The 25,839-nt window shown below is 40.2% G+C and overlaps 1 protein-coding gene across 15 annotated transcripts in view; it reads left to right on the top strand.

The window, feature by feature from the left end:
• PIEZO2 (piezo type mechanosensitive ion channel component 2) overlaps nucleotides 1–25,839 on the top strand; it is a 313,966-nt gene that overhangs the window by 149,770 nt on the left and 138,357 nt on the right. For all 15 annotated transcript variants that reach the window (XM_030012388.2, XM_030012391.2, XM_030012402.2 and 12 more), the window contains exons 4-5: nucleotides 1,853–1,895; nucleotides 24,853–25,015. In XM_030012388.2, coding sequence (XP_029868248.1) covers nucleotides 1,853–1,895; nucleotides 24,853–25,015 — 206 coding nt within the window. The remainder of the gene's footprint in view (nucleotides 1–1,852; nucleotides 1,896–24,852; nucleotides 25,016–25,839) is intronic.

Below are 25,839 nucleotides of genomic sequence, written 5' to 3'. Positions count from 1 at the left end.
ATTAATACAAGAGAGGCATTTTCCACAGGCCCATGTGAACTTCATTCTTTGACTGTCCAGTTAGGAACTGTGAAGAAAGCCTTGCACGACATAGGCCTATAAGGAAATTAACTTCGGGGGTTTTATTAATTTCAGTTTTTATTCGCTTAGTCTGTGATTTGCAAACCAGACAGATACTAGATAATATTGTACAGAAAAATTGTGTCATTACTTTAGAAATTTACCACATTTTCCTTGGGCTAAACTGGAAAGTTTACTCAATTGAGTAGAAGGAATTCTGTTGCTAGGTTTAAAAAAAAAAAACCCAAAACAAACCCCAAAAGCCTTAAACCCAAAACTTCGTAGATATTGAGGTTTTAGATTCTTACCTAGATCAACAGTAAGTGTCCTGAATTCAAAGATTAAAAGCATCTACTAGGTCTTATTCAAATATTTAGCATATTGCAGATTAGAGATAAGTACCATACTACAAACACAGCAGGTCACTAGTTTCTAGGCTGATACCTTTAACAGAATGAGAAGGTAATGATGGTGAGAGATGTATCTGCAGAGGTTTTTCTGACTGATAATACTATGTTACCACTTTTCTTAGACTAACTTGGCAAGGAGGACTTGGATTGTCGGTGGAAAGAATCTAATCCATGATTTTGTTATAGTTGTTGTATGGGCACTCACTGCACAACATGCATTTAATCTGAAATTGTCCAGATTGTAAATCAAAGTTGCTTTCCTTCTTGTCTTTCCGCTCTTTGTCAGTACTTCTCAGCAACATTGCTGCTTGTCTCCAAGTTTCTCTGATGCTACTAAATGTCATTCACAGGGAATCTGTTTGTTCCTAATTTGTGTTTCCCTTTAGGTGATGGACTGTATCAGCAACAGGAGTTATTGTCACTTCTCTGATTTCAGTTTAAGTACGATGAAGCATTCAAAAGAAATGTAGTTGCTTACATTGCATGCAGTCCTGTTACATTTCCCACAGGAGTGTAAAAAGACAGAGAGCAAACTATGACCCAGCTTCATGTCCTCCCACATATTTGCCTTGCAGACCTGCATGACTTGAGATATTTGTGCTCTTAGTAGCCTGTATTTATAATAACCACATAATGGTAGCAGGAGACTGGCAAAAAGCAAAAAACTACCAAGAGCTGAAAACTGAACACGTAATGCTTGCAGGGGTGGGGGGTGGGGTGGGGGGGTATGTGTATTTTTGAGAAAATCTAGGTAAATGTTGTATTAAGTGCATCAGAAATATTGAGGGCAATTCTTTGGATGAGTCTGCCCATTTGAGTAGTTTGTGGGGCTGAGGCCTTAGTCATTTTGAGAAAGAGTCCTTTGCAGCTGTTTGTATGAGTATGAAGGGTTAAACAATAAAGCAGAAATACATCTTCATGCTTTTGCTTAAAAATAAAAGGGCTGGATTTCAGAAGGAGCTGTAAAGCTTTCAACAAGAATCAGGCGAACACTACAGTAAAATGAAAAGCTGAAATGTGAAGAGTGCATGATGTGAGATGCCAGCTCAGCACTTTCAAGACTCATGTACAGATCACGTTGCTCTAGGAGAGGAGACCACCCTTGGAATTGCAGTGAACTGTAGCAGTGACCGGCTGTTCTGCAATGTAAAGGAGTTATATAGGCTGATACCCCTCCACACAGTTATGTCACCCGGTGGTAGCCTCTCTTAACAGTTTTTCACTCTGAGGAAAATATATGTTATTTACAAGTACTTCTGTAAGGGTGGAAAAATCATCTTACTATACAGATCCCAGCTGCACAAGGAAAGGAGGAGAGTAAGAGTGTTCATACAATAAAGGTTCTTTACTGAAGGTGTTTGTTTTTTCTCCTCTTTGTATAGGTTCAACATGGGAGAAAACATTACGGCAGATTGGTTTTGAAAGGTAAGCCATAAATTTGTTTCCTTACCAGTGCAAAAAGAAAAGGAAGAAAAACTCCATGGGCAAGTTTGCAGAATTATTTATGTTAGCTGATTGAATGTATCTATGACTTCAACTTTAGAGAGGAAGTTATGCAGTATCATGCACATATATGTTAAGCTCTTCTGTTTATGTACTCTTCTCTTTCCCCAGTCGATCTGAAGCAACTTATTCACCATATGAACTTGGCTCCTATGTTTTTTGCTGGCGACTATATAGCATGCTAGTATTAAAAAAGATGACACATTATTTGGGCAGAAGTTTTAGTTATGAATGAAAATACTGGTCTCGCTTATGTTATTTTTTCCATGAAACTTCTAACCTGTGACATATTAGTTGACAAAAGTAAATGAAGTTGAAAGAGGACCAAAGCTGGCAGAGAGCTATTTAGCATCAGAGGAAAATTCAGAATTCGGCATTCCTCAAGTGCAAGAACTTCTTGCTGCCAAATTTAACCACAGGGTCATCATACCAGAAACATATGTCTCTCTTGGAAATTAAACTAGGCTAAGCCCAGTGAAGAGTGATCTGATGTTGAGATTCAGATGCTCTATCTCAGGTTCATTCTTCTACAAATGGTAAGCAGAAGAATCTGCTTTCCACTTGAATAAAGTTTTGCTGTTTTCCCTCAATAGAGTGGCTTGCAGTTGTACACCAATGTGCTTGGGTCGCTGTTGGCCGGGCAAGAAGGGATTTCTCTTCTTCAGTAGGCCTCCCTTTACAGCCACTGATAGAGAAGGATAGCGGGCTACGTCTGCGTTAGGTCTGATCCCCTACAGCTGTTCTTCTATTATGTATATCAACACTAACAAAAGAAGCAGCAGCAGCATATGTTTTGCTACTTAAAAACATACTGTCCGCAAGCTGTTGACTTAGGCACACCTGAGTCAGCTGTGAAATATCAATAGCATTTAAATGTGTTATTCGAGCAAAGACATTCTTATTCAGGAGGAAGCAAGATTTTTAGATACACAAAAGGAAAGACATTCAAAGTGATGTCCTAAGGAGGAATATGTCTTTGCTTAAAAACTGGAAAATTCTTATAAAATGTTACTCTTAAAGGGCTGGTTTAGAGCAGATTGAGGAACAGGAAAGGCAGACACTCAGTTTACATTGCAGAAAATTAAGCCCAGATAATATACAGGTTATGTCATCACTGCTTTGTGGTTACATGTTTATTCTGCAGTAGTAAAGTGTTTACACTGCTGTTGTCTTCATATCCTGAAAAACATAGAGGCACCAAGAGATCTGACTGCGAGGCTTTTATGTAAGCACTACTTGTGAGCTGAGGATGCTGCTTTTCAGTGTAAGAGAAATTAAAAATGCTGGAGCTTGAGTAAAGTAGCCTTATATCCAGGAAATTACTGGAGTTAAGAGCTTTTCAATTAAATGGAGTATATGTGGGTTTGGTAGATTTAAATGAAGGTCTTTATGCTATTGATTGTTTTTTGAGACATTACAAATGAGCTAATTCTAACGTACTATGGTAGTCATCACCTTTGTCCAACATGATCTTGACTGCAGTCCCTGACTGCATTTTCTGAAGAACAATTTGGAGAAATTTGGAGAGTTATGAAAAATGTTGGCTTGTATGATGCTGTCCTAAAAGAAACATGGTTTAAAATGCTGAGCATGTGTGATACCTGCATGTCAAGCAAACTGTCACCTTGCATGGTTTCTTTAATAGTCTTTAATAAGCCAAAGCAGGTATATTTGTGGATAAGTAGGATGATTTTTTTTGCCACTGTTAACCTGGGCATTATTGTTCATTATTGGTGCGTTTTTAGACAACACCCACATATTCATGAAAATGTCTGGAAAGCAGTCAGCTCTGTTCTACTTTGTTCCAAATATGACTAAAAATATGTTTCAGGAGGCATTGTTCATCTCACTGGTTTAAGATTTTTTCAGTCACACGCAGGACCCGGTGGAAATGGCTCCCTCAAACTCTCAAGTGATATAGTTATGAACAATTAACAGTGACTGCCCTTGTTTCCTGGCTACTCCCACAATTAAAAGCAGAGCTTAATGCACAAAGCTGCTTAAAATTCAAAAGGGAAGAGGATCAGGTCAGTCATTGAGCTGGTCTTCTCCTGTAACACAGTCTGTAGGGTCTCTCCAGCTCATGGCTGGGGTGAGGCTTGCATTGCAGAGCCTGGAAAGAGCCATGGCCAGCATTGGGGAAACTGCTACTTCCACACTACAGAAAATTAAAACCAAAAGAAGGACTTTTTAAAAAATCTAAATGTCTCTAGTTTGAGCTACCAGATGATGGAATTTATGCCCTTGCCTAGAAGATTCAATAGTGATTACAGAAATGTCTTCTGTTGTTATGTATTTGTTGACCTAGAAATGATCTAATCATCTTAAAACTTTAAATGAATGGTGTTGGACCTCTTAAAACTCATTGTCCTGCAGGGTCACCAGACTTCCAGTCTTCCTCTTACTACTCTTCTCTGAGTTGTAATTTCTAATGTGACTAGTAACTACTCCACTACTAACAACGCATCTATTCCCTTTTTACATTTGTTCCCGTGGTGTTTCTCTCATCTGCATAATGCTTTACGTTACGGTTCCCCAAAACAGGCTTAAGAATGATTTAATAACTGTTATTTTATGCTAAGTAAATACCAACTGTTTTAAAAAATATATATTTGAAGAATAACAGATGTGTGGTTATTACACTTTTGGCAACATTCAATAAATATGTTTTTCATAATAAATAGCTGTTTCAGTGACACAGAGAAAGGAACTTTTGAACACCAATTTCTTAGTAAAATGTAATTATCAGTATAAAAAAAAGACTTTTCTGTATTGAAGATACAACTTCTGTTTCGTTGATAGCTTCAAACTGATTATGAAATAATTGTTATTTTTGTGGTATGCAAAAATTTGTTATTAATTTGAAGTTATGTGTTTATATATGCAAAAGTATGTGACTTCCACTCTACATAATGCTAATGTGACACATCTGCACCATTTGTACAGCAGCAACATCTATGTAGAAAGTGCAACATGCAGCATTCCAGATTCTGGCTAAAGTGTTGCTGAGGGTAATTGACAGTGAAAGCTGCTCCTGTTAGTCAAGTACTGTGTATTGACTTGCGGGCTTGTTATGCTCTTTCTTAAATCCTTTTACTATTTCTGAAGAATGAAATGGTAGTTGGGGATTGGTAGCTCTCACACCTGAAGGAAAAGAAATGGAAAGGAGGTAGGAGCAGGGAAGGGAATAAGATTGTCAAGCAAAGAGGAAAAGACCAAAAGATTGCTATGTCAAGGCTAGATCCTGGATAAGATGATTGTCTCCTATTAAGATATATTCCAGATCTTCTGTGTATTTCAGTAACTCCTTCAACTACTCTCCTAATCACAAGGTGGCAAGGAGGACAATCCGCATTGGTTTTGTCTGAAGCAAAATAAATGCAACAGCCCCGCATGCCACAGGTAGGGAGACACAGCTTTCCCAGTAGACGCCAGGAGCAAGTTAGCTGTCATCGCCGAGAGATGCGTTTTTGTTCCTATGTTGGTCTCTGAAAGCAGACGAATGTCTGCTTTTGCAGCTGCTCCACACATGCCTCTGCTCAGTCTAGCCAAAAATACTGTGTATATCTTCCCTACCCCTTGCAGAGACTGAGAACTCAATTTCCGAAACCACTCGTGACGTTCAGTGAGCACTGGAATCCAGATGCATCAAAGGGACTTCCCAAGCGCCTCTTTCCAGGTCTAGGTTGCTAATTATGAGCCTACTGGTGATCTGTTTTCTCTCTTTCCCCCATCCTTAGATTGCTTGTAACTTGCTGGGATGTTTGATTGGTGCTTGGCCAGAGTTTCTCTGGGTGACATGTAAAGAATAAACAGAAAGAAGAGAATACCACTGGATTCTATAAATATTTATTATGCACAATTCTGGCTTGGAAATCCCAAGTACCATATGGTTTTGTGTAGTGACATGCCCCACTCCTCCCCACACTCTTCAGTGATTTAGTAAAAAGATTAAATATATGTTTGAAATACAAAGTCTTATCCTGATACCGTGTTCCATAATTTCAAGCCCTTTCTTCAAATACAGCAGAATCCTGTAGCCCATCCTTGGGCAAGGCTCCCATTGACATCATTGTGGGAGCACTGCCTCAGCCAGGGGCTGCAAAAGGCTGCAGAATCTGACCCTGGAGAGGTTATTTTAAAAGAAACAGTGCAGTCTGAATGTGTTTTGCAAATATTGAATAATTTGAGTCTGGGAAGACAAGGAAAAATGGGTGCAGTGATGCAATCAGAGGGACGTGGGGAAAGCCCTGCCAGGCACCTCTTTCACCATTTTGGAAAAAATAGCTGAAGTAGCCTATATGACTGTTTTGGTCTCTCTGTCCCACAAAGCACTTAAGTGCTTAAGTTTTCAGTGCCCAGGCGTGTCCTCTTACTTTGACAGAGTTCTCTTCTACAGCGTACCATCCTTTCATTGCTGCATATCAGAGAAATTTGAGTAATTGATGTTTTGTTTATACTTTCTATTGCCGTGCCCACTCAGGCCTCACATTTGACAAGGGTTAGTTCATAGCCTTCCTCAGTGTTCTTGGCACATCTTTGTCTTAATATATGACATCCATCGTACTTTTGTAGGAGTTAATGAATGTGAATTTATTCTGCAGTGATTACAATTATGTATGTTCTTTGAAAAATATGGCAGATGTAATGTAGGGAGCTGAGGAGATAGAACCAATTTCCCACCTTCCATTGGGAGGCTGTGAATAAAAAAGCAGTTTATTGCTTATAACAGAATTGTTGTCTTCTGGGTGATATCCCAGTTTAGTCATTTCTCTGGCTGGCTGTTACTGAATTGATAGGGATCTGGGGGCAGAGGACCACATCGGCAGGGCTTATTCATGTCCTTCCAGCTGCAACGCTGCACTTCTTTTCTCAAGGGGAGATGGATGGTGAGTGAGGGGGCTTCCCGCGCACGTGCACTTGTCTCCAGGTGAAGGGCAGCACAGGGTCCGGAGTCCTAGGAAGACAGGGGAGCTGAGGTTGCTTTAATTTCATGTTCAAAGCTTCCCTCATTTTGTTACTTCGCGGTGACCAGGACTGTGGAATTTGTGCATGTGTGTGCTGAAGTATTCATGTTGTTTATAGTGTGGGAAATAGGGAAGAAATGTGTTTTCAGTTTCATTTGATATATACTGCATGCCTGAGGTTCTATCTTAAATTGAGTTTTCTTCACTGCTCTGTCAAAAAGTGAGACTTTGAAATGAAAGTCTGAGTTACAGAGAAAGCCAGAATAAGAATTGGATTATATTTGCAAAGAACAAAAACATTGTTTAAAAAGATATGAAGAAAATGGAAGGGGTTTTTTTCCCCTAATACTGTGTCAGCTGAGATCTTCTAGTCAGTATTAAATACTGAAATATAAGCACATTAAATCTAGTTTTAAACCAGTTTAACTTTGTGGATTTTATTCCAATGTCCATTTTTATTCTAATGTTGCTGAAAGCAGCGCGTAGTCAGTCCCGTGTGCTCAGGCACAAGTTATTGTGCGTAAAGCTTTTTCCTGTTGCCTGTTAACAAACAATACCCTGTACTGGACATGCTGTAGTAGCCTGTGAAGTAACCTAATCCTGTTGCTCCCACTGAGAAGGGAATAATTTCAGGACAGCCACCCTTGCCCCTACAGTGAGCATCCTCTGAAATGAGATCAGAACTAGTAAGTCCTGTTTTGGACTGTTATTCCATTTACCACTTGTGTTTCATCATGCTCTAAGAGCTGTGGCCTATGAAGAATTTCTGCTTTTAACACCAGCCCAGGGCTGTATCCATAAAGCTGGGCAGCCGTTCCCATTTCAGGGCAGTTTGGTTGTTGGCATGGAATGACCTTCAGGAAGGCTCCATCTCTCCTAAAGTTGCTCTTTTTACTGTGTTTGTTTTATTTTTTCCCCAGCCATGTAGGGATGTTTGTATAGCACTTTCTGTGTCGGGTGAGCAAGTACCTTACCGTCTGGGGCAAACACAGCATCTGTCACAGTTAACTGAATCTCCTGCTTAGAATTTCATTAATCTTCTGCTTATTCCAAGAAATGGATTATATTCTGTTATTTGCCCTGCAGAAAGGGATCTGGGGCTGCTGGTCGGCAGCAGTAAGCCCTGACAGCCAAGAGGGCAAACCGCACCCTGGGGTGCATCAAACACAGCATGACCAGCCGGTCAAAAGAGGGGATCATCCCGCTGTATTCAGCATTGGTGCGGCCTCATCTTGAGCACTGTGTGCAGTGCTGGGCCCCACCATTTAAGAAGGATGTGAAGGTCCTTGAGCGCGTCCAGAGGACGACAACCAAGCCAGTGAGCGGGCTGGAAGGCATGTCCTCTGAGGAGCAGCTGAAGGACTTTGGGCTCGTCTCGTTTGGAGAGAAGGAGGCTGCGGGGAGACCTCATTGCTCTCTGCAGCTTCCTGAGGAGGGGACGTGGGGAGGGAGGTGCTGAGCCCTTCTCCCTGGGATCCAGGGACAGGATGCGTGGGAATGGTTCAGTGCTGCACCAGGAGAGGTTCAGACTGGATGTCAGGAAGCATTTCTTTACCGAGAGGGTGGTCAAACCCTGGAACGGGCTTCCTAGAGACGTGCTCGATGCCCCAAGCCTGTCAGTGTTTAAGAGGCATTTGGACAATGCCCTTAGCAACATGCTTTAACTTTTGGTCAGCCCTGAAGTGGTCAGGCCCTTGGACTAGATGGTCGTTGTAGGTCCCTTCCAACTGAAATGGTCTGGTCTGGTCTGGTCTATTCTATTCTTTCCTATTCTATTCTCTTCTTTCCTCTACTAATGGTCCTTTTAGCGTACTTTTTAAACTTAAGCTAACTTTTAAACTTAAGCTAGTTATAAGAAAAGCTGACTTTTGACAGATGTCATTTGTGTAAGTTTTGCAATATACTATCCTACCTTTTGCAAAATAAACACATTTCTTCTTAACAGTCATGTAATAGAATATTTTTTAATGTATTGCTAGTGATGGTTTTGTAGCCTATGTGCTGCACACCTGTGAGACAGTAAAGAGACATTCACTGAGTGAGACTTTTTTGTAGAAACTTTTCAGGAGATGATCACTATATGGCTAAAAACACTTAGACTAGTAATTGCTTCCTTACTTACCAGATTTTCTGAAAGCTGTCCTTATTTTAAAAAGTGATAAAACTATCTATCATGAAATATGTAAACATTCACTAAAATAACATCATTTGTTTTGAGCAGATTTAAGAGATTTTGTAGGTTTTAGTCCCCTGTTTTTCTGTTTAAGCAATTATGTTAATGGTAACATAAACAATCTCTACCTAAAATAATTATAGTCATCATGGCTATTCTCTAGAGTACATCACTGTAATATGCCAAGAAAGGTATTTCCTCTGGGTTTATTGCAGCCTCTTTGACACCTTCTTTTTAAACAGCATTGAAAGCAGTAATGTGAATTTTCTAGATGTCTGAACACACAGTCCTTAGTTATATAAGCAACTCAGTAGACTTCAAGGGTGTATCTCAGGAGAGTAAACATTATGGAAATAGGGTGAAAATTGATGGCTAGTGGCATAAATAAATAAACTAGATTTTAGAGAATATAGTTGATTCTCTAGAATTTAGAGAATTCTAAATTCTCTAACTTAGAGAGAAATCAGATATTAAAAATCCAAGGTGGACATCATACAAGGTAGTCCAGAGGAATATCACGTTCTTTGTTATACAAGTAAAGCGCAGTTGTGCGGTCACTGTGTTTTAATCCTCTGCATGGATAGGCTACAGGTCAAGAAGCCACTTACTCGCGGGAAGCATGACAGTCCTGCTTTCTGTTCAGCTTCCTGTGCACCCACCGAAAGCTCTGGTATGCAAACATCCTGGGGGCAGAGCTCTTGCAGATAATGAATCTCTTAATCATGTGACATGCCTATGATAAATCTCAAGTTCAACTGTGTGTAGATGAGAAACACATCAGTGTTCGTAATTACAAGATGCTTTACGAATAGGCAGGTTCCTCACTTTTTTTCTTTTCTTCCTTTTTTTTTTTTAAGTTAGGGTTGTCGGGCCTGAGGGATCAAATTGGATTTATCTCCAGATCTAATAAGAGGACCAGCAGTGTCAGTATATATTTGCTAGTGGTCCTACTTCCTCGCTAGAGAGTCTGTCTTACAGAGACTTGCAGTGATACCAAGACTACTTGATCCTAGGTATATTTTGGCCAATTTTCTGGGTTTGGCAAAAGGGCTGTGAAGAGTCTCTTTTCTTTAAAAAAAGGGGACTCTTGGGTTCTGGGAACATTGAAAATCAAACAATTTAACATTCTGAACTGTTTAAAAGCATCAAAATAACATCTTTCAAGTGCCTGAGTCACTTCAGGAGCTGGGTTTGTAACTCAGGAATCCTTATGACTCTTGAAAGTTTTATCTGTAATCTTTCTGTTACAAGTGCTGGGAACTTAACTGAATCAACACTGTGCTTCTGATTTTCCAAATGAAAGCGCTGCCCAAATCTAGTTCTACTGCAGTATCTCAAAAGCCAAAAATCCTTTTCCTTATTCTATTATTATTTTTTTTTACAAAAAAGATCCACTTTTGCTGAAAATAGTCTTGCCTTACTCCTGTGCTTCCTAATATGCGTGATCCTAATGTAATAACAATTTTACTACATTAAGCATTCTTCCTTCATGCTTGCATAAAATTTTAAATAGAAAATACCACTGGAGAGAAATCCATGTAAAACTTCTCTTAAGCTGTACTATAGTTAAGCATTACAGAAACTTTACAGTTGTTGCTTTTTCTTAAACCACACCCTGGGGAACTGACCTTTTACATGGCTTCATGTTGTAGCTTTCATACCTGTTTTATCTTTTGTTCTTTAAGAAAAGTCAACTTTGAAATATACCCCACTTGGAGAAGTCTTTCAAACAAACCTGAAACTTATTTATTTATCAGCATGGGTGAAGGTTGCTTACATACATCATAGTGTTTCTCTAACAGTAGAGCAAAGGTGTGTTTAGAAGCCAAGCCAAATACTTGTGTAAAGTTACTTTCCAATGCTTCCAACCCTGTGGATAGCTTTTGGGACATAAAAAGTTTTAATAGCCCAGTACAAAATAGGAATTAATATGGGCTTGTCCCACACTTCCAGTCTGTCGTGGTTTAACCCCAGCCAGCAGCTAAGCACCACGCAGCCACTCACTCACCCCCCCCCCCACCCAGTGGGATGGGGGAGAAAATCGGGAAAAAGAAGCAAAACCCACGGGTTGAGATAAGAACAGTTTAATAGAACAGAAAAGAAGAAACGAATAATGATAATGATGACAACAGCAATAATGAAAGGATTGGAATGTACAAATGATGCGCAGTGCAATTGCTCACCACCCGCCGACCGGCACCCAGCTAGTCCCTGAGCGGCAATACCCCGCCCCCACTCCCCCCAGTTCCTATACTAGATGGGATGTCACACGGTATGGAATACCCCGTTGGCCAGTTTGGGTCAGCTGCCCTGGCTGTCCCCTGTGCCAACTTCTTGTGCCCCTCCAGCTTTCTCGCTGGCTGGGCATGAGAAGCTGAAAAATCCTTGACATTAGTCTAAACACTACTAGCAACAACTGAAAACATCGGTGTTATCAACATTCTTCTCATACTGAACTCAAAACATAGCACCGTACCAGCTACTAGGAAGACAGTTAACTCTATCCCAGCTGAAACTAGGACACAGTCTTAAAAGTAAGTCTACTAGAGCAATTTGGATCAAAACGGAAAATCAGATTTTGCACATTAGGACTCTCTATCTTTAGTTATAGCGACTTTGTAATTCTGCATGTTAAATTAAGGACAGACCTCTCATACAGAAGTCAGTTTAGGGGTAGGAAGTGTTGGGTTTTTAGCATGGAAATATGAATCCATAATTTTGGGGCCAGTGAAAATTTTATTTCCAGACAGAATGTCAGTATCTATAATTTCTGAAAACTTGGCCACTTATTTGTGGCCTGTTTGAAAAATGTGAGTATTTTCCAATATGCCTTTATTTTTCCTGCCTGTAAAGAGGGGTCTGGTACTAAATACACTCAGATGAAGATACCAAAGATATGTATGTTTCAGTACGTAATATTGTTTAGCAAGAAACAAAAAATAATTTTCCTTTTCCTTGCTACATTGATTACTTCTTTTGCAGATATAAAGATACACTCCCTGAAGTATTTTCATGGCTTTTCTGCTATTGTCAAACTTAAAGTAATAAATAAATAAAATTTGGATGCTAAAAATAATCATGAATAGCTTCAGAGTGGAATGACTTAAAATTAATGTTAGTTTTCTCCTGCTTTCTAACCTTTAAGAGTGAAGTTGTTTCACATTTCACAGCTTTTCTTCATTGCTGTGGGGGCTGAAAATGGATATGTGTATTTGTTGTAAGGACAAGTTGGTGACGCTCACAGTCACACGGCTGCAGAAGGTGAAACTTTAGGAAAACATAGGATCCCCAGTAAAGCTTTGGCAACTATCAAGGTAATGTGTAAGCTGTGACAGACTCTTTTGCAACACTAATTGTGTAACTACATCTGAGTCTTAAAAGGGGGGTGGTTTTAAGCTACCTTGTCTCCGGTATGCTAGGTTGATTTCTGCACTATGAGAATGGATCGGGCGGCTGTTAGATATCTGATTCTGTAAACTGCAGACAACCAAACTGCCAGGGTGGAAACAGTAGTACAATTTTTCTATTTGATCCATATTGCTGGAAATGGCAGCATATCTAGCTTATCTTGTGTCTGTCATCTCTTCTTCCCTCCCCTCCCACTGTCACTGCAGTGTCATAAAATTTCTTTCCTCTGCTTCAGCATGTAAAAACCTACTTTGATTACTTTTTATTTATTTGCTGTCTTCCTGTAGCTCAAGTGTATGTGTGTGTGTGCCATCAGACTGCATCCCCCTGCTATGTGATGACATTGGCAAGTGATTGCACAACAGAAAGATTCATTGCTATAGCAGATGCAGTTGTGAATGAACAGTCAAATCAGCTGTAACTTTTATATTAAAAACTTGTCCGTGAAGAAAGTAAAGCACATGAAAGCAAAAAACAAGGATAAGAAGTTGTACAGTGATATAAAAATAAAGCCTGATATAACTGAAAGGTGAAAGAATACATTTGTGGATTCTGTGATAGTATTCTTTTACATTCATTTAATAATTTTCTTCCTGCTAATAAAGTTTTTTTAAGTAAAACCCTGATTTTTTAAAGTAAAAAACTGATTAGCTCTGTATCTAAAGCATGTTCATCATGATACACTAGTTGCAACAACCTCACTGTGCACAAGTCCTAAAATACATTTGAAGTGTGGTCAAATACTCCTCTTTTTGAGAGCTCTGGAAATGCTCAGAGTGACTAGAAAACTAACTAAGAGAAATAAAATCAGGTACATGGAGGCCTTTTCTATATGCAAAAAAGAAAGTAGCTGAATGAACAGAAAATTTTAGTAGACTGTATTAAAAAGGAAGTTTATTATTAAATGCTCTGGGCAAATGGTGAGCTAATGTGAAAGAGTAATGTAAACTGGTGAATAATTAATCGGAAAAAAATAGAAGAAATTAATGAGTTTTTTTTATTTCAGAAAATAACATTTATGTTGAAAAATTAATCTAACCCTGGAAGAGAACTCCATAGTATAGGGTTTTTCCCATTTTTTTGACATGAGTAAATGTTCTGTACCGACTCTTCCAAGCAGCCAGTAAATATTCTTTTCCATATGCATATAATGAGAAAAATGGAGCAGAGGTTAACACCCTCGGTTCACTGGGGACTCATGTGGCCTCTGCACACTGTCAGAACGCAAAGGAATATATACTGTTATTGTGAAATCTGGATGAATTATGGGAATTTACTGAGACGCCAAGATTTCCCTTCATGGGCTACCATTCAGAGGAGAAAAAGACATGTGGGAGGAAAGAAGAGATGCAGGACTTGATGCTCACATCTGCTCCAGTTCAGTGCTGCTAGAAATCAGATCAGTCTGCCCCCATATTTCATTTCCTTCTGTAATCTTGACCAATAATTTATAATTGGTATCAGCTGATCATCTGGCGCTCTGTTTCCATGGCAAAATGAGTGAGCAAAGAACTTGATCCTCCTACTCTTTACTGTCCAAGAGACAATAAAACTTTGAAAGACAAAGATCTCTATTAATTTTTAATGAAGTCTCTGAAACATCCTCCTAGTCAATCTCTTTTCATTATTTCTGGTATGCCTTGTTTTTTTGGGAAACAGTGCTTTAGGAATCCATGTGAGCTGCGATGCAGCTTTGTTAATTGCAGGCAGCATCATTATGATTTTTATCTGGTATATCAGCTTTCTTCAAGTCTGTATTCTAGATGAAGGTGCTTGGAGAGGACCTCTGGAGAGCAATTCCTGAGTCGGAAATAACACATATGCTGCCACATCCCTTTGCAAAATCATGATCATAAACCAGTCCCTCAGCTCCAGCTGCTCCTTCAGTCCTGTCTCTGCTCTGGGAGCTACTCTGGCAATGCTAATGTTTTGCAGAAGTGACCGGTACAAATCCAACAGGAGTCAGGGAGGCTTTTAATGCCATTCCCGCTCCTCTCTCATTAGGAACAGTAAAGGCTCTAACTTAGCAGCTTTTCATGGTGCACGCTTCAATTTTGTGCATGTTTGCAAAACATTGATTGCTCCTTCAGTTTAATGTGGAATATTAATAATATGACCATGTGAGGACAGTTTTAATTAGTGAGCAGAAGAGGGTGATTCCTCTCGTTAGTATGTTCAGCGAGTAGTCTGAACACCAACAGGTCAAAACTGGATTATTTTTAAGGTAGACAGCATTGTAGCCTGTGGCAGGAAGATGACAATAATTAAAATTGGTGCTTTCAGAAAAAAGTAAGAGACCTAGTATTTCCCGCTGTATTCAGCATTGGTGCGGCCTCATCTTGAGCACTGTGTGCAGTGCTGGGCCCCACCATTTAAGAAGGATGTGAAGGTCCTTGAGCGCGTCCAGAGGACGACAACCAAGCCAGTGAGCGGGCTGGAAGGAATGTCCTCTGAGGAGCAGCTGAAGGACTTTGGGCTCGTCTCGTTTGGAGAGAAGGAGGCTGCAGGGAGACCTCATTGCTCTCTGCAGCTTCCTGAGGAGGGGACGTGGGGAGGGAGGTGCTGAGCCCTTCTCCCTGGGATCCAGGGACAGGATGCGTGGGAATGGTTCAGTGCTGCACCAGGAGAGGTTCAGACTGGATGTCAGGAAGCATTTCTTTACCGAGAGGGTGGTCAAACCCTGGAACGGGCTTCCTAGAGACGTGCTCGATGCCCCAAGCCTGTCAGTGTTTAAGAGGCATTTGGACAATGCCCTTAGCAACATGCTTTAACTTTTGGTCAGCCCTGAAGTGGTCAGGCCCTTGGACTAGATGGTCGTTGTAGGTCCCTTCCAACTGAAATGGTCTGGTCTGGTCTCTTGTCTTCCCTTCCCTTCTCCCTTCCCTTCTCTTCCCTTCCCTTCTGCCTTCCCTTCCCTTCCCTTCCCTTCCCTTCCCTTTCCTTCCCTTCCCTTCTAGTAGGAGACTTAGATTTTCAAGAGGGGGAGCTGTGGAAGGGGGTCATTCAATCTAGCAAATGTTAGCAGAGCACAGCAGGCCTGTTGTCATCCTGATACTTCTCTGCTGGCCCCCTCCACAAGAGTGTTATACTGGCTGTACATTTATGACAGGAGAATTCGCAGATCCCACGGTGGCAGCTTTTAGTCTTTTTAATGCGACACCAGTGGTTAAAAACCAAAAAAGGCTTAATAATTCTCACAGGTGGCCCTTTGATAAAACCAGGGAGACAAATAAGAGATCATGAGGCACAGGAATGTAAATCAAACAGGTAAATTTACTTTCTGCTAACAACTGCAGCACATGTGCAGTCAGCAACCTAATGAGATTAAAGGGGAATGAAGCTTAAAGTTGAAGAGGGATATTTTTAATAACTTAAGAGAAAATAATCCATTTCTACCACATTGAAACCAAAAGCTGAAAACTGGATGGTTTTTACTCTATGTAATTTCTAACAGCATGCTAGAGTATTCTAGGTACTTTGCAAAAACAAGAGCAACCTCATGTCACTTAGGTACCTACAGACTAATAGATGCTATGACAAGTAAAGGACTATCATGAAATTGAAGCAAGTGATGGCAGAGCGATCTCTAACTGAGGCTTCATAGTTACTAAGTGTTAGATTTTATACCTCAGCTATGTTCTTCTTGCTAACTGCAAGTGAGGAGAAATTTCCTCTGCATTCAGACAATTGTATCATCTCCATGTAGGATTCTTGCGCCTCTGAAGCGTGTCATTGTGTCACGTTGACCTGATGGTCCGGGCTGCCCCAGCAATGGCATAAGGTCCTCTCAGAAGTCATCTCCATTCAGGAGGAATCTTACTTATCCAACTCTTTGTGTTAGGTTTTTAGGTTGCTTGTTTCCTGCCACCCCTTGGACTTATTTTCTTTTCAGCTAAATTAATTTCGGCTAACTTTTCTCATGGCATTTAACCTAGGGATTTAAAGGAAACGAACATCTGATAGAAGGTATTTTATGGCCTGCGTTGTTTGAGCACTTGAGTTGTGAGACTGTTGTCAGTGTTTTTCTTGGCACAGCCCAGCCTCCTGCAGTACAGTGGTAGCTGAGAGCAATACAGTGGTAAACCCACCAGCAGCAGAATGTGAGCCAGTCTTTGTTTTAATCTGGAGAGCAATCAGCATTGCAATTAGTATCCAAAAACTCTCTAGGACACATGCTTAACGGTTTGGCTTTGTGTTTTATGTTGGTTTTGTTGGGTTTTGTTCATCAATAAATCATATGAGATCTCCAAATAGCAATTGGCACATGAAACAGAAGGAAGCCTGTGGCCGGTCGAGTACTAGCATACCATGTACAGGGTCTGACCAGCCTGCTGCAGTGTGCTGACAAAGGGCACCCAGCTGGGAGGTAAACGTGGGAGCACTCCACTTCAGCTCCTTTTTGCACTGTTTCGATCTGAGCAATCCTGTCCTTTTCAATGCTCAGCCACGGTAAGAGTCTCCCACACTGGCAAAACAGTACCACCGTTGCCTCCTGCACCTGAGAGAGGTCTTTGGTGGCCACACATCCCAGCCGTTGAGTAGATAGCCTCAAGCAGCACAGGGAACTAGTCCTCTCCCCTCCCACATGTACATGGAGTATTTGCCACCCAGGAATTGTATCATATGCTCCATTTATGGAAAAATTAGAAGCGACATCTCAGGGCATTGGGACATTTAGTTTGCCACTGATTTCTACTGCTCTTCTTTTTCGACTTGGTGCTGTAGAATTGGACAAAGTGCACCAAGGATAAATCAGGATGTTTCTTTTGGCCAGTTTTAATGAAAATCAGCTGGGGTGTGAGGGAAGATGTTGCACACGTGCCCCTGATGCCCAGAGCCTGCTTCCCGTGATGCCCATGTGCTCTTGCCTCTTAAGCACTGGGATTTTCAGGCAGGTGATGGTGGGGAAGGTTAGACATTGCGTTCTGTCCTGTCCCGCTTGACGCTGCAAAGCACAAGATGGGCATGTCCAGAGCAGGTAGGGTAGGCTGGGAGCTGTTTCATGTGGAAGAATTGAAGGTCTTGGTGAATGGTCCCATCCCTGCAAATGTGGCACTTGGATAGTTTTGAATTGGGAATGGGGCGGGGGCTGGGGAGTGGATGGGCCCCCCATGCACTCGCTGAAATGCAATGGGCACTCCAGCTCGAAGCACGGCATTTCCTAGTGGCTGTGTGCCTTTACTTTGTATCAAGGATCATCCGGCTTTGTAAAATGACAGTAATTTACAATGTCGCTTGCTGTAATTGGGGGAAATATTATTCCTGCCTCATCCACAGCTGACTGGAAAATCTAGACATGTCTTTTACTTTCTGTGATTATATTATATGCTGGCTATAGAATCAAATAAAAAGTAGTTTGAAGTGATGATCTGTTCATGCTCCAGCCAGCAAAAGCTGCAGAGAGAGGGAGCAAATATGTTTTGAAATAATCACTGAATGTCAGCCTGCTTCAGTCTTTTCAGCACCTTCTTTTGGTCAGGAATATTGTGAAACATATGGATATTTGTATGCCTTTATGTAAACACTTTGCTGTCAGTCACCAAGTATTTATGAGCATTATGGACACATGTAACTGTGAATGTTTTACAGCAGTCAATGAATAGTGAATTAGTGCTTTAGCCAAATCCCTATACAATGTGTGTGTAAGTGAGAAGCAAGTGAGAAGTGTATATACTCGCAATGGAAAGTCTCTTTGAAGATTTCAGACCAAAATGCACCTACAGCTGAGGTGTCCTCAGGTCTCTTCTGCTCGCTTTGGCTCTGCCTCCATCTGGCATCACATTCCCAGACCACGTTCCCATTTTGACCTGAAATAATTTGTGCTGCGGATGGGCTTGTCACTTCCACAGCACAGTGGGGGCTGGCGTGTGCAGCACCGTGGGTGTGGAGGGGAATGTGCTCACTTCCCCTTGGCTGTGTAGCATCAGTCCTGCTCCACACTTGGAGCTGTGGGACACGGGCAAAGCAAGCTGGATGTTGTACTGTCACGAGTCTGGCAGTAGCACAGCTGAGCGCTTTGCGTGATAGCTGCTAAATCCCAGCTAAATGTTATGTCTTCTGCGTGCTGCTCTGGGCATGCTGGAATTTGCCCTTTATTAGAACATCAACGAACAACAAGAAACAGTGGGTGCTTTAAAAAAGAGAAATTGGCATGAACCAACATTTTACATTTTGCACATATCCATAATTTCTTAATGGTGAATGTTTTATGCAAGCAATGAGGCACCAAAACTTGGCAATGTGCATTTAGTTTCAAATAGCTGCTCTCTCTGCATAGCAGTGTTTGGAAAGCAAATGTTTGGTTAATACATGGTTAAGCACTGTTGCAATACGGAAAGCGTTCTTCATTGCAAGGTATCTTTCCTGAGAAAGCGCAGTGTACTTTCGGTTTTTTAATCTGTGCAGACATAGTTTGTAAGCAGTGATTAAGATTTTACAAATACTTCAGAAGCCCTTTGAACTTCTGTGTTGGGTAGGTCAGTGCATGCTAAATATTTTTATAAGTATTTTCTATGCATTTTTGCTTCCCTCTTCCTCCCACTCTTTTACTTTGCATGAACAAAATTCTCCCAAAGTGCAATTACAGGTATTTTGGGTAAAACACATGGCATGCTCTGCATGGACTGAGGGGACAGTCACATTAAGGCAGTGCAGGATTAAGACTGATCATGCACAGCCCTGTGGATATTAATATTACTAAGTTCTTTGGGGGTTTTTTGTAACATAATTTATTATAATTGCGGGTGAGCATGAGGTAGGGAAAGGACTAAAGGCACACCTACCACTGCTCAGAAACTCACATACTTTACCCACAGCAGAGGTTTGCCCTGAGGGTCATATCAAAGTTGCCATGTGAGCCAACATCATATCTAACTTCTCTTCTGAACCAGTCGGGACAAGTCATGCCAGCATGAATACAGAATGTGAGCATCCCATGTTCACTGAAGCGCTGGTTGTGACTCAGACCCAGATAAGTTAAGTAGGAGTTTCCCAGCAGAGTGAGTACAGAGGCATCCTTAGTTCAAACTGAGAGAGGACAAGGGGCGTCTTTAACTTGTTTCCAGCTGCAACCATTCCCAAGACCCACTTCCAACAGCAAGGATCAGCAAGCACATCTCCAAGGCATTCTGGTTTCTAGTCTTTGATACCCTCAAAGATTCCACTATTTTGGGATCACAAAGGGGATGCTAGTGTTAAACGAATCATTCACAGTACTGCATAGCACTTATGTGGTACTGCTGGTCCACATTTCCAGGGGACCATGCTCATGATTCTTAGGTCTGATTTGCCTCCAATCCAAGCGATTGCAGTGGCAGATGAAGCCCATGGGAATTGTGCTGTAAACATCTATGGTGATGCATAAATTACTCTCAAGTATTAGATCCACTTCGAAATATCAGATGTCTTACAAAGACCAAACAAGATGAATGGAAAGTATTAGCATCTATGCATCTCTTCCGTAGTTTATCACCTGTAAAGTGTTAATAGTGTTACCTAATTGCAGTTTTATTAAATCAATTTGTTAGAAAGTAAACAGGTGCTATAGAAAACCCCTGAGGGGAGAAAAGAAAAGATAGTATAGTATGCAGTGAATAAGGCTTTTGAGAAATTTTTAAAACTATGATAAAAAATAAAGTTTAAAATACTTTGTTTATCCAGTATTCAATATAAAACCAAGCTTTTTACAGGGCTTTAATCTGGAGGCACTGTTTGATTTATCGCTTAACATAAGCTTAACATTGTGATATATTGCTGATGCTGAATTAATTTGAGTTCTGTTTAAGAAAGACCGGTTGTTCTTTTTTTCCCTGGTTTTTTTCTCATTTGTTTGTTTGTAACAAAATACTAACTATTTTGAGTTTGAAGTCTATTGTTTTTCATGCTATATGTGGAGTATTTTATACACTATTATGCATGTTGCTTTACATGTGTGTTACTATATAGTCTGCTTTTTTTCTATTGAAGTGATTGCAACTTGAATTCTAACAGCTCTGCTGCTTTTCTTGTTTTATTCTGTAAACCTGAAATAAAAAGGAAGGTAATGTGTCTGCCATTCTAAAGAAATCAAATCAGACCAGGTAAGGCAGTATTAGCACTTCACTGTTCCCCAAAGCTTTGTGCATTCAGCAGAAGATGAATAGTTCTAATTTGTGAGAAATGGTTATTCTAAAAAGGAAAAAAATGAAAAATTTATTTTCAGAAACTCAAATACTGATTTCTAGAGCACCAAGCAAGAATGTAGTGTTTAAATTATGCTGGCTTCACTTCTTCAAGGCATTTGGGTTTTATTTCACTGCTAGTGAGTATACATGAAGTAAGAGAGCAGTTTTAATGTGTATGTCCACAGCTAACTCTATTCTCAATGCAGATAAACTGGGAGATCTTGCCTAGTAATTTCTTTAGCACCAATAAACTTTAGAAATGGACCAGGGTCACACAGTCCCAGAAAAAATCTATGTAAAACACAGAAAATGAAGATGATCTCTTTCTAAAGTAGTTTAAATTTAAAGTATACAGCCAAAACCAACAGGGGAACACAGACTGAATGGTGAGGAAACTGCTGTATTAGGGGTCAGTTGATAGGATAAAACAGTTTCACATATTGATGCAAAAGTCATAAAATCCCTTTTGTCCCACAAAATTTATTTTTGTTACAGAGGACCTCTTGCAACCCTAACTGTAGTAGTCCCTTGCCTTAGAAGTTGCATGCAATGGAATTTACTTGGTGAAGGGAAGGTAGAAAAACATTTCAAACCCATAACTTCTTTTTAGGGCGGGGGGGGGGGGGGGCTGGGGGTCCTGTTTTCTTCTGCATTCTGTAAGAAAGAACAAAAGGGGGAAAATCATTCTAAAGCTGCCACTTACTGTAATTACATTTCAGAGCATGTTTCTGGCTGAGTTACAAGCTTCAGTCAGAGGCATTTATTACAATTAAAGTTGCCCTGTAGGTAAGTTAGTTTAGGTCAATAAATGATGCTGTACTAGTTGTAGATCAAGGGCTACGACCAATTCATTGCACGCTGTGATTCTTGCAGGGATTTCAAAAAGCTGTTCCTCTAGATCTCCTGAATAGGTTTCCTGTGCTTCTGTTTTAACTTTGTCGTTAGAGAGCCTCTTTTGGAGCAAAGAGCACAATGCATAGACTGTTATCAAATGCAAAATATGACCATGTGTGAATGCGCAAATAAAGTGAGAAATGTTTGTGGAATGATTGCAGTATTTACCAGTCTTTTTTGTGCTGCCAGCGATAACAAGTGGGAATAACTGATTTTTGTTTCAGCTGTTGCTGTGAAAAACTGGGGAGCAAATTGCTTGGGGTCAAATGAAGCAGTTTATTATTCTGCTTTACAGAAGAATATACATTTCACTATTTTCAAGTGATCTTTTGTTTCCTTTTTAATTATCACACTGAGGTCAATTTGTTTTCCTTCTCATGGGGAGACAGGGACAGCATACATTTGTGACTGGTTTTGGTGAATAAACTATTCATGTGCAGAATTTTTCCCTGCTCTGTGGTTAAGTATCACTGTTCAGGCTCGCTATTGCTAGCCTGAACTGTACATTACATCTTTCACAACAACATGCTAAATGATTTATTTTGAAAGATCAGAAGCACTTGGTTTGGGTTAGTGGAAAGAAATGTGAGCCGTGACAGAGGCAGTGCTCCTGCAGGGGTCTGCCCTTGTTCTGGGGAGTGGGATACGTGAAGGAAGACCCAGCGTGGCTCCACGGGAGTACAATGTGAGGAAGGAGAACCTGGTGTGACTAAGAAGTGCTGGCATTTGAAGGCTACCACCTTTTAATTTGTTTGTGCGTGAGTGGTTGAATCTGATGGACTCATGCTTTTAGTTCAGAAGTGATGCAAAATTAATTTTAGATGTGACTTCATACCTGTGTACAGAAAAAGCTCACTTAGATAACTATTGCATAGGAGTAATCTGAGCCATTTTTCAATATGAGACTAGCAAATTTATACTGTTCTTACACTAACTGATACTGGATTCAGGTTTTTTTTCAACTATTTCCAAAAAAAGCCTGAGTGATGCTTTCAGAATCAAGAATTCAGATTTTGCTGCCACTTATTTGGTAAAACCGTTTTAATAGGCAGGTTTCAGCATAATGATCAGGATGAGTGAAACTAATTCATTATTGGTTTTGTGAATCCTGTTGTTGGGAATTAGGTTCATTAAACGTGTACTTTTTACTGCTTTCTGCCAAAGGAGAAAGTGCCGACTCAGTGTTTTGAACTAGCTAACCTTCATTGGCAGTAAGAGCTATGGTACTGCAAAATGAACTGACACACGTCAAGCCTGTATTTTCTGTAATGTTAAACAGATCGGCTATGCTGCATATGCCAGTTGACTCTACAGCATGCTTTACTTGAAGCAGCGGCACAAAAACCACACAAGCAATCCAGCAAGGACATTGCCATCTAACTCTTTTACAAGCCTTTCAATGACTGACTGAATTTTTTTCTGTGCTTCAGTACAACTCGAAGCCATTAACAAAACATTTTCAAGCTACTTAGCTGCCATATAGTACATGACCATTCAGGGTTAATCTGTAACAGCAAGGAGCATCAGAGGAGGAAGTTTTCTGGCTGCACGATTGCAATTTCTTTCTTTTCCTTTTACAAGAAGCTGCAATTTCAAATCTTAAGTTGTTTTCCTTAGGCAGCACCTTGTCAGTTTATTCCATGTCTATGTCTGACCATGGGAAGAAGAACTAGAGCTTGAATTTTCCCTCTCCTGTTTTGAAACAATTCAGTAGTACTTCTGTGTCCATTTCATAATTGTGCTACTGGACAGTATCCCACAGACCTGCACATAGCTCACTGCTTCCCGTGATACACACATTTGTACGTGTTGAAACAAACATTAAAGCTAGCTTTCTGGTCACTTCCCTTATTCCCGCTTTGGGCGTATGTTATTTTGCAAGATACATGACAGTGGAAAAGCTGGGTCAGCAGCAGTGATGGAAATGTAGGATTTGATCTTGGACATATGAGCAGGCCAACAAGACTCCTGACAGTGGTTGTGTTGTAATCACATTAGAGACTTTCTAGATACTCCAGATCTGCAGTTAATGGCAGCAGTTGCAGGTAACTCCTTCACAAATAGCTTTTTTTTAGGCTTCAAAGCTGCTAGTGTTAGGATAAAGAAAGGCCAGAGGTGATCTCTTCTTTTGCGTCTGTAACACAACCTGTCAAGGTTTTCTACCAGTTCAGGCTACGAAGAGCTAGTCTAGCGCACTCACCTATGCCCAAGGAGCTATACAGATGCCTCACCTGTCCTCAGTACTGATTATGGACATAAAGCCCTATAAAAAACTAAATTAAAATTAAAATTGGAGCTGCATATTTAAAACGTGTTAAATTCAAGATTGGCAGGTACATGCTGTACACTTTCAAATAATTAAGATCATATCCTCTCATTAATAGTTAAAAGTTCAGTAAGTCCATGCAGCAGCTTAATAAACTGTTCATTGTGCCACTAAATCTGAATCCAAGCTTTCCATTTTAACAGTGAACCAAATTCAGACACCACATCCAAACCCATAAAGTCATATTTCCCAGCCTAAACAATTAGATCTGCACAATGAAGCAGTGCAATTATTTTTCTACATGAAATTCATTCAGCCTTACAAATCTTTCAGAGGAGAAGAAAGGTTTTCTTGGCAGGGACCTAACACTTTAGTGATTATTTAAATATTTGTACTTAAATATTAGTACTTAATTACCCAAAAAGGTATTTAAGAGGTCTGGTTGAATAAAACATATTAACAGTTAACATAACAAAAAATATTAAAATATTACAGACTTTCTGGTTGTTTCTCTGTGTGCCAGGAATGATTAGGGCACACTTAGGGGTGACATGAATGCTGTCTTGTCTTTGCTTGACCTCCTTGGTGGAGCTGGATGCTGTTGTCTTTGCAAAGGATGCCAGTAAAGGGATTGTGATTTCTACCCACGGATCTTTTAGGGACTCAGCTGAAATCTTTCTTGTTGAATTTGAAGGTTGTTCCTGTGTTGCTTTCTACAAAATGGATTCAGAATTGGGTTAATCAAAATGCTGAGTATGACTAAAATATGAGTATGTGAGCACCGAGTGAATAATGACTTATTCTGTATTTCTGGAGAGCAAAAATATCTGTCTGTCTAGATCTAGATCTGTTGTTTGTCATATTTCTCATATTGTGAAGCTTTCTTATTACTGGGGTTTTGGGTTTTTTTTCTTTGCCTTGAGCTAACTTTCTGTTACAGTTGAAAATGTCATTAGAAGTAACAAATGTTTCTTTGTTTTTTTTGTTGTTTCTTTTTCATCCCATACAGTGTGAAAGGAGCAGATGCTGGCAACGTGATCAGACTATTTGTACCAGATATTGGGATGTTCATTGCTAGTCTGACAATATGGCTCATCTGCCGCAACATGTTTCAGAAGCCAGTAACCGAGGATGCAGCACAGTGCAACATGCAATTTGAAAATGAGGAAATGGTATCAAATACACATTTCTATCTGTATGGCTTTTAAATAATAGTGAGCTTTGGCATTCCTGTCTGGATGTGCTCTGAAATGGTTTCATGAGGACTGGGTATGTTAAGAAGTGAACTTTCTTTCAGGAAACTAAACAATTGTTTTTAAAGTGGAAAAGCTACAGCTGTTACCATCTTGAGAAAATAAAAACCAGAATATGAGAAGTGGTAGATATGCTACTGAATTTTTCAAATCGTTTTGAGTTAAGAAATGATTGTGATAGTCGATCACAAATTCATTCTTCACCAGAGCTGCTGGTTAAGTCCGACAAGGTTGTTTTGCTACATACATTGCTCAGTTTCTTAGATAGCATCCATATTTCCAAACTTGTTATCCAAGAACAACAACAGCATCTGAGTGATTATCAGAAATGACTCTTAGGAGAAGGGAAGAGAGACTGTGTATTATGTTCATGGAAGGAATTATCTAAAACTGTGGTCATACTGAGTGAGCTTGAGGATAATTTTGGGGAATGGCTTAGCTGGAAGTGTTGATGTGTTTGCTGTGTATTTTCCCACTGGGAAGAAGAATGGCAGAGATACCAAAGGCAGAAAAATCCACAGAAAAAGGGAAACAATTTTATAATATAAAAAGCCACAGTGGGAATTTAGCCCAGGGTGCAGAGAAATTCCTACTACTAATCTTAACATGTTTTTTATCAGACTGTCTAGCATGCCTTGGGTCTCATTTTCTGTCTTCTTTTACGTATGGGTGGAATGTTTTTTTATTTACTCTCAAAAATCTGTTTTTAGGGGAGATGGTTACAACTTGCACATTTCAAATAG

Source organism: Aquila chrysaetos, chromosome 4, assembly GCF_900496995.4.
Source record: "Aquila chrysaetos chrysaetos chromosome 4, bAquChr1.4, whole genome shotgun sequence".
In the NCBI taxonomy this organism is placed as follows: Eukaryota; Metazoa; Chordata; class Aves; order Accipitriformes; family Accipitridae; genus Aquila; species Aquila chrysaetos.
The sequence above is the reverse complement of the archived record's forward strand: the minus strand, read 5'-3'. Positions and strand labels throughout refer to the sequence as shown.